General features: G+C 47.7%; 1 protein-coding gene across 1 annotated transcript in view; it reads right to left on the bottom strand.

The window, feature by feature from the left end:
• Positions 1-8,315, bottom strand: part of ACAP3 (ArfGAP with coiled-coil, ankyrin repeat and PH domains 3) — a gene marked incomplete at its 5' end in the record, with an annotated part of 37,416 nt that extends 29,101 nt beyond the window's left edge. Inside the window, 3 exons of the mRNA XM_029087333.1 lie at positions 3,866-3,919; positions 4,407-4,526; positions 8,258-8,315. Coding sequence (XP_028943166.1) covers positions 3,866-3,919; positions 4,407-4,526; positions 8,258-8,315 — 232 coding nt within the window. The remainder of the gene's footprint in view (positions 1-3,865; positions 3,920-4,406; positions 4,527-8,257) is intronic.
• Between the last annotated feature and the right edge of the window lie 1,137 nt (positions 8,316-9,452).

The following is a 9,452-nucleotide window of genomic DNA, read 5'->3' as shown; positions in this document are numbered from 1 at the left end:
CAGGAAATGCTTCCCAGCTTGCTCAGCAGAGCTAAATCTCCCCTGCAAGCTGCTCCTGCTGGAGGATTCCTGTGTCGTAGCTACAGCGGTCTGTGGCAGACAGGAAAGCTCAGGACTTAAGGAAGCTCAACACAGCACTGTCTGGAGCAGTATCAATGAGGGCAATGTTAAAGTTACATCTTCTGAGCTGGAAAATACCTGGTGCTGCTGAAGATGCACTTAAGGGGTTCAGCCAGAGGAATCCTATCACAACAGCACTTTCATCTGCATCCTTTAACGTTTCTTACCTTTCTGATCACATACAGAGAGGGAACTGCGTGAGGAAGAGCCTTCATGTGTAAATGTGACAAGGTTTTTGGCTTTTCTGCTGATGCTGCTTCCGACATCTGCAGCTGCAGTGATGCCTCAAGAGGTCAGCATTGTCACATCAGGAGGAAACTCTTTTTCAAGCCACCAAGCATAAGTTTCTGAACAGAACATCCTAGGAATCCAATTGCCCCACACATTGGAAGGCCATTTTCCCTTGAGCAGCAAGGAAAATCAGCCTCCCAGCAAAGCAGTTGGCATGTCACAGCAACACATCCTCTGGGGCTGTGGGAGCAGTGCCATTCCCCGGCTCACTCAAATCAAACACAACCAGCTAGAGACATTGGTTCCTTGACCTCTTACTCAACCATCATCACCTACATCAGTCTGTCTGAGCCAGGTAACCTTTCCTCTCTCCCCTACAAAGCCATCCCCAGTAAAACAGCTGCCCAGGAAAGCCACGTTAGACAGTCAACGTGACCAGCCAAAGCCAGGAGCCCAAACTTCATATTTATTAACGGGAAGAGGCAGCCACCTGCAGAGTACAGTCCCGGGAGCCTTGGACCAGAGCTTCATGAACCTTGTCATCCACCACAAGCTAGCACTGCACTCAGGAGGTCCCTGTGTTTCCGTGGTTGCATTTTGAAATGGTTTTAACTGGCTAAATCCCAGTCAGTTTGGCCACAGACCAGTGTCCTCTGCAGCTGTGTGACCCCTTGAACCAGCACTAGGGAGGGATGACAAGGGTGCTGGAAAAAGTTAAAAATGGGGAGAAGGCAGAGGGGTGGCAGGACTCTCTACTCTTCCTTGGTTCCATCCCTTTCTACAGCTTGGGCAAAAATTCTATTACCTGAGGTGTCGATTCATCTTTCTGACAATCCTGGTGTTTATTTGGCAGGAATTAGCAGAGCTTCCGTTAGTCGTTAGTCTGTGTGTCCTCCCAACAGCCCCTCAGAGACAGGAAAGCACTTGAAATGCTTTTTGCAGATACAAGAGCTGAGACATAAACATACAATAGTCCAGACCCATAAAGGTATTGAGGTTTCTAACTTCTCTGTGTGCTTTGACACGAGCAAGGCATCAGCCCAAATGCACGTGGCCAAGGGCACAAAAAAAGGCAGAGGACACTAACTCCAGCTCTTCTGAACTCAACCCTCTCTTTTGTCATCTGTCCTCTAAGGTTGCTTTGATGTTTATTCCTCCTTGTGCATTAAAAGGTGGGAATGCTCTGGAGCTCAGTGTGTTCACCTTCTACATTCAGGCAGGTTTTAAGGAGCTCAGTGTGTTCACCTTCTACATTCAGGTAGGTTTTAAGCTTGGCTTTTGCTGAACTAGAATCAGGACATCTCCAGGCTCCATGCACTAGCAATAAAATAGAACAAGCTTTTCCAACTGATTTTTTGGGGAATATTTTCCTTTCTTTTTAACTTGTTCCAGTTGTACATACTGTCCTGGCCACATTCCTAAAGAAAGCACTGACAACTGTTTCATAGCTGAGATCCTCAGACAGGGATGAGCCAAGATACACACGCACAGGCACACACAAAGGAGACAGCAGAAAGCACTAAAAATAACCCAGCTAATGGAACAGCCGTCGGAGAGGACTCAAGATGCAGCAGCCATTCCAAAGCCATTTCCTGGAGAGGGACTCGCTCTGCTGTGCACCAAGGGAGGAAGGTGCTCTCCAAAGGCTGCAGGGAAGGAGGATTTCAGCACGTTTCCCCCTGTGCATGCAGCTGGTGGTAGGGAAATACAAACCCTGAGTCACGTGGAGTGGGGAGCTCACCCCTGCTGAAGAGGGTGGGGGGCATGGGAAGGGTTATCCCACATCAGCTGGGGATACGACAGCTCTGGGAAGGGTCCTTCTGCTTATTAGCTGGCTGAGGCAAGAGCAATCCCCAAAGTGACATTTTTGGCAGAGAGAAGGGATCCAGGGGAAGCTGCACAGCTGGTGTAGCGGAGCTTACAGAGTTCTGTATCTAGAGGTTTCTGGCTGGGATCGCTTCCTCACAGCTGGGCTGCGTGTGCTCCTCAGCCCAGCCCTGTCAGCACAGCTGGGATGTGATCCCTGGAGCGAAGGGGTAGAGCTTCTCAGGGGTTCATATGCTCCTGGGCAGAAAGGCCTTACATTTTCAGAGGGAATTGGAGCAGCATCAGAAAACAAGGGGTTGACTCTCTCTGCTTTGACACAAACACACCTCTCCCTGATGCTCACACTGGTTTATTCACTTCCTCTCCACCAACAACACCACTGTACAGCTGTTCTACTGCTCCAAATACTAACAGTCCTAGGAGAGACGTGTCCAGTACCTCTTTTCCCTGCCATTTTTTTATTAGGAAACAGTCTTTCCAACTGCTTCATGAAATAATTAAATGGACTTGATGCAGCTTCTTCTCCAGCTGCACATGTTAACTTGCATCCTCAAAACAAGCATTGTGCCTAATGTACACTGACAGGGGCATCGTGGTATATAAGTGGGTCAGTCCAGTGCTGACACTCTGAAGCTTCCTTCACTTTAAAGCACTTGTGCTTTAAGCTCCTACTGAGTTACAGACTTAAAATTGTGGGTCTGGCATGGAGCCATCAAGCACCTTCCTCTTCTATGAGGTTTACAGATGCAACGGTTGGATGTTTGGGATGGAGAATGGGCAGATTCTAACCCTTTGGGCTCTGTTAGTGAGATACAGTCAGCTCAGGAGAACAGCCATTGTCTGGGCACTTCCCTCCTTTCATCTCAGCGTAGCATTAACGTGTCCTGTGTGATCCTTACACACAGAGCTGCACACAACTGACTGAGTCGGCTCCCAGCAGCCACTGAACAATGCTGTCCTTTCCCTTTGATCCATTCACAGCTTTGTCAGTGTCCTAATGTCACAAATCTGAAAGCCAAGCTTCAGAGTGTATTCCAAATCTGCAGCAAGGAGGTTATACGTGCAAGCTGTTAACAGCCAGAGTCCCGAGCCCTCCCCAGAACCCTGTCAGTCCTCACTACAAAATCCTCTGCTATCCAAAAAGAAGAACAAGGCATCTGGAGTTCGGGACCTTTGCGAGCTCTCCTCTTCCTTCAACACAGGGGTCTCTAACTTCATCCTTCTACGTATTTGTTGTACATCTCTGATCTGAAATGAGCCAAGAGGCACCCATGCAACAGCACACACCCTTTCACCAAGAGGTACCTCCTCTGCAAGCCTGTGGAAATCCCATTTCCTAGTGTACATGATGCATCAGGACTGATCATTGTGAGTACACAGACTCACAGCTCATCCAACTCAACATCAGCCCAAGAGGTAAGAGAGAGAGAGAGGTAAGACTCCCTGATGCTGGGTAGAAGTGATAAGCTGTCTGGCATCTCCCTGCTAGGACCAATAACTCCCAGCCCTTTGCTGCTCTCTTGGCTACACAACCTGCAGAGACTGGAACCTGAAAGACACCCCCTTGATGGAGCCCACCTTTGTGCAGTGTCAAGTAAGCCAAACACAGGAGACCATTAATCAGTGCCTTGAGGAAGAGGATGGATGCCATCAGCACACAGAAAGACAAGTGGAAGCAGCTTCTTACCATGTGATAGTTAATCATTTCCTGCAGACTGTCTCCAAATTTGTCGAGGCACTCCTGCAAAAAAAGGTAAAGAGAACTGGCAGTGAAGAGAAGCAGCCGCCCTTCATTCCCAGGGTTCAACACCTGAGAGAGACTCTCATTAAGCCATGGAAAAGCCATTTGGCAAGAAGGCGTTTCAAAAACGTCTGACACTGAAGCCATGGGCTTCCTGTCCTTCCCAGCTTAGAGCTGCAATCAGCACGGCAGTTGTCGCTTGCGTAGGCTGGTTACCCGCGATTCCCAGAGAACTGATGCTTACTGACCTAGATTCCAACAACCCTGCCAGCACTGCAGCTTCTGCAAAGGCCAGTTCTCCCTGCACACAGGGCATCTCGCTCTGACCTTTCAGCACTGCATTGTCAGATGGTCTCTACATTCCCCCAAAAATAAAATATCCTATTAAATGGCTACTTAAACAGTATAAGGGTCTTGGATATATGGTCCATTCACAGCATCAGGAAGTTTAACGCTCCCCCACGCTCCATCCCACAGGATGACTTACTGAAATCATTTCATCCTTCTTGCACTGCTGCGACAAGTCCCGGACTCCGCTGACAAAGTGCTTGTTGGTGGTGATGTAGGCTTTGCCCGCTTCGATCATCCCACTGCATAGCTTCACCAGCTGCATGAGGAGAGAGGTGTGATCACATCAAATGGAATTGCAACCAGGTTGGGTTTTAATCTGCACCAACAACACAGCCCAAGACCTTTAGACCAGGATCACGTTCCTGGTACGGCCACACTGGCAACCGTCACTGCACGTGGCAGAAACTGGGGTGCAAATCCCACCTCTCAGGATGTGTCACGCTGTCAACATTTCACTTGTCACTTCAGAAGAACAGTTCCAGGCTGTCCCCTGAGGACAGCTAAATCAGGGCAGCCTGTTTTTACCAGTGGGTTTCTACTGTTCATTCTATCCTGAGGCATCAGGATGGCTATTATTTATTGGATTGCTATTTATTAATGGAACCTGATCACACAGATTGACTGGGGAGAGGTAAGACTCCCTGGTGCTGGGTAGAAGTGATAAGCTGTCTGGAATCTCCCTGCTAGGACCATGCTGCTCCTTGGGATCGTGGAGTCTCTGAGCTCAGCTGGCTGTTCTGTCCACTTGTGGAGATTTGTCGTGTCCTGACCTTGGAATGAAGAGCAGCCAGCATCCAGCAGATCATCATCATTCAGATGGTTTTGTATCATGTTTTCTTTAAAACAACTGACCAGGACTGCTTAAGCCATGTCCTCTGCGTGCAGCCAGTGACAATCTATGTTCCCTCACACGCAGGTTAAACCATTAGACAACTATGAATCAATTCCCACAACTCTGCAGCCCAAAGAAACTTTGCTGGTGCACCAGGAGGGATTTCAGCACGTATCTCAGGACTGTCTGTGACTCAGTACAGCCTTTCTGATGGACTTGGAAAGAGCTTTGCTCAGAGAAAGTTACCAACCTTAAGCAAGCTACACATGCTCCGCTGCTCATCACCAGCCTTGTTATAGTGAACTCACCAGTGAAATTACCTGGAACTTCCAGCAAAACGGGGTGGATTCCTCACTCTGGAATTTGCTGCAGCACAGGCACATGTCTCCAGACAGCCTTTACTAACTTCTGATAATTTAACAGCTGCAGGGAACATTCCCAGACTTCCCAGTCACAGAAAAGTGCCTTAGTGTGCCTGGAACTGGCTGTAAAGGTTGGGGCATTGGCTTAGCCAGAATTCCTGGCCATTAGCCTATCTCCTTTCAGCCAAAGCTCCTTGTAAAAGGTTACATTGAACAGCTTCAGATAAATCAATAAACCAAAGGTCCAAGAAATTTGCAACAGGAACAGTTGGCCACTGAGCACAATTTGTTAATTTTTTTCTTTTTTTTCTTTTATCATCACTGTTCTAGGCATTTTAACTAAGTGAAAAACTTCAGCTGCTGATAACGAACACCACTTTGGAAGTAAAGTTTTCCATTCTCAAAATCCAGAAAATTTTGAGGGATATTAATTTCATTAATGAAAAATGGCTTTAGAAATCTCTCCCTGTCAACCAGCTTCACCTACAGGCTGGCAATAAGTAGCTCTCAAGTTCGGCTCGATGCCAAAGCCCCCCTGAAGCATGGTGTGCTGGTTTGGGGCTTGGTGCTTGTTCTGTTTATGCAGCTACAAGGCTTTGGGGTCTAATCTATGTGCATGCATTGCAGAACAAGCCTGCTTGCCTCTGTCTGCAGTTCTCTAAAAATATATCTGAGTATATTATAAACATATATATAGTCACACGTGGTGTATCTGTGTATACACACCATATACAGCCTTCACTCTTTCACACTCACATCCTCTCCTGTCCATGCAATTTGACAGAACAGCACTGGATGCTGGCAGCTTTGTACTATCCCATCCAAGCCCAGAGAAGAAAAGCAAACAGATGCAGTTCCTGTCACATCTGGAGCCCAGACGTAGGCTATGGGTTTGGACAGATCCTCTGGAAAGGAAATCCAGCCTATTCTGCAACGTGGCGGTTTCTAACCTACTTCTGTGCAAACACTTGTGGCCAAGGCTGTGTCACTAGTAGCTGAAGGCACGAGCACACTCCCAAGGGGAGCAACAAGGGCTTTGCAGATGGAGCAGAGGACAGAATGAAGGGAATCTCTTTGAAACAGCAATGAAGCCCAAATCTCTGGTGCTCCCTTGGTTGAATTATTTACACTGCCCTTTACCTCCATTTTAAACGGGTGTTAAAAGGCTGATCAGTTAGAAACTGTGTTCTCAGGGGCACAGGAAAAGGCAGAGAAGCAGAGTCAGTCCTTGCCAGCTTGCTGCTCCTTAAGAACTAGCAATGCCAGCTATTTGGGTGCCACAGAACAGCTATTTGGGTGCCACTGAGCACCATTTACACCGAGCCCTAGAAAAGCTGCCCTGGGCACCCACCCAGCCAGTACACAGAAGAGGAGCTGGGCTGTCCAAGGCTGATTTATAAGGAATGGGGGTGATTGAATCTTGTCCAAACTTAACACTCAGGGAAACTAATTTGGACTTCAGTGACTCTTGAGATGCAACCTCCAGCCTCTCCTGCCCTGATAAGCCTGTTGCTGTCAGTGACTGAGCCAGTACTTTGCATGACCAGTCGTCTCTGCAGCAGATGGGGGAAATGATGCATGAAAACAGAATGAAACGTCCATCCATTCTGTACTACCAGAATATCACCCCATAACTGCTGAGTCTATTGTTTTAACACAACCCTCACCCAAAGGACCTCAAATCAATTTGCAACAAAGCACTGAATAAAAAGCTGTGAGCCCCGAACAGCTCTTGTACCTCCAGCTCTTGCCCAGGACTGTTCCTGGCACACCAAGTCATCGAAGTACCGGGGGCACTGACAGCAGCAGTGCCAGAATCAGATCCAGTTTCACCCCACGCTTTGTCGTCAGAGCCTTAGCTTAGAGGAAAACAGATAACTTAAATCCCTTTGCAGCTTTCACCAGGGAGACTAGTTAGCTTGTGCAGATAACCATTTCAAGCAGCTTCAGCAGTAAATAGGTTTTCTAGGACACAGCTTTGCCTAGGGCTTGTGACTTCAATGAAGCCCACTTCTCCACCAGACTCAGGAGTTTTATCCCATGCTAGCTTTAGGAAATCTTGCAGATAAAAAGCCAACAGCTCTTCTGCCTCCTCTTCTTCATTTCTCTCTGTTCTTCTTTAAACAACTTGGCTGATGTCTCAGGCATCAGGAGGAGTGGGGGTGGAAAAGCCGCCTTCCACCACAAAGCCTCTGACTTAGATCCAAACTACCAACTGGATGTAAAGAAACACCAGTATACATGCAAAATGGCCCAACTGGTCCCTGAGGGGATACAGCTCTGCCAGATCACAGCTGTGGCACACAGTCTGGCTGAACAGGAGACAGAAGCCACCAGCATCACTCAGAATCTGGCCCCTTGTTTACCTTCAAGAGTCTCCTTACACCCCTGAGCTGACGCAGTGACGCCCGTGCCGTGTGAACACGCTCAGTATCACAAGCAAGACTGTGGAGAGGGGAAAGAAGACAGCACTGCAATAACTTGCCACAGCAGGAGAAGCAGTGTCATTGCCCTGAGATCCAGGACCAGAACAAGATCATCATTCTGCATTAGGAGCTCAAGTCTGGACCTCTAGTCCCAGCTCCTTTGGCAATGACAAGGGAGCCTACCCAGGTACCTGTCAGTAGAGGGAGACATGGTCCTGTTGACAATCCCAGTGCATTACACATTAGTTTCCTGACAGCCTGACATGGGATCACTTTTTAGAGGAGACAGGTGGGACCATATTCATATTCCTAAGCAGGAACTCATCAGTCCCTCTTCAAACCAATGAGTTAAGCTGCCCCATCTTACCTTGTCAAGCTTTGCCTCTATCTCCACCACATCTGTTTCCACTTCATCAATGGTTGCCCTGCAATGACAACAGCAAAAAGAAGTAATTAATTGATTGCTTACGATGATTGGGAAAGAAGTCAGGAAGTCCCAGATGAGTAAAGATCAGAGGGACTAAGGTACGTGTGCTGGTGGGGGACAGGGAGGGATTCACACTTTCTACTTTGGAGTTTCCTCCTGCTACGTAAGCTCAGGACTTACACAGCAGAAGGATCACACCTCCTCAGGAATTAATGCCACAGGGCTGGGAAAAGAGATGGAGATCATGCTATCTTCTGTCAGTGTCATGGAGAAATTCAGGTTCGCTGCAGTAGTCATACACAGCAATCTCATTTTGTTCTGATTCTGCAGATTCTGTTAATTGGTAGCAATGCAAAATGACACAAAATTACCCATTGTCACACCTCAGCCATCCATCCACTCGTGTCAGGCACAAACTGCTTGCTGCAGTACCACCAAACCCCATTTTCTAGCCTATAACTGGGCCTGAAGTGCAGCCACATGGCGAGTTACATCCTTTGAATCCTAGGAACCATCACTCAAGCAGAAACACATCCTGGTCCTTTTGCTGTTGAACATCATAAGTCTCTTTCACACACGTGGGGCTTTGCTTGCATAGGGATAAATCTGCTCAGCGATTATCGGATCTGTTTTCTTTCCATGTCACCGGACAGATGTGACAGTAAGAGGCTATTAGAATCCAGCTGCAAAGGTCACCAGGTCTCCTTCACAAAGTGAAATATTAACATGACATCAGGCATTTGCAAAAGGCATTCCCAGACTGAGGCATGGGCTAGGAAACGACTTTTTTTGAGGTCAGAGTCCAACACTAAGCTCTGTAAACCTGCGAGCATTCCCTTGCAGAGCTGCTCACTGCTGTGTCTATACTTGGCCAGTTGTTTCTTTAACCACACACCTGGAAATGTGGTAACCCTCACGCCACCCTTCTGCACCAAGGATATGCAATCCAAATTTCACTGCAAAGAGCTGCTTAAGTTTGTGGGCTCGTAATTTAAAAGGTTGGTTTCTGAAATATTACACTCAGGCTTTAAAAAATCCAGCACTGAACATGTGCCAGCTGAAAGAGAAGAAGGGGAGAGATGTGACCTAAAGCCACATGAATTGATGCTGCTATCTTCAGCAGAAGGACAGGACA

The sequence above is a fragment of the Antrostomus carolinensis genome, unplaced genomic scaffold (genome assembly GCF_000700745.2).
Source record: "Antrostomus carolinensis isolate BGI_N321 unplaced genomic scaffold, ASM70074v2 scaffold23861, whole genome shotgun sequence".
NCBI classification, from domain to species: Eukaryota; Metazoa; Chordata; class Aves; order Caprimulgiformes; family Caprimulgidae; genus Antrostomus; species Antrostomus carolinensis.
This window is presented reverse-complemented; position numbering and strand designations above follow the sequence as displayed.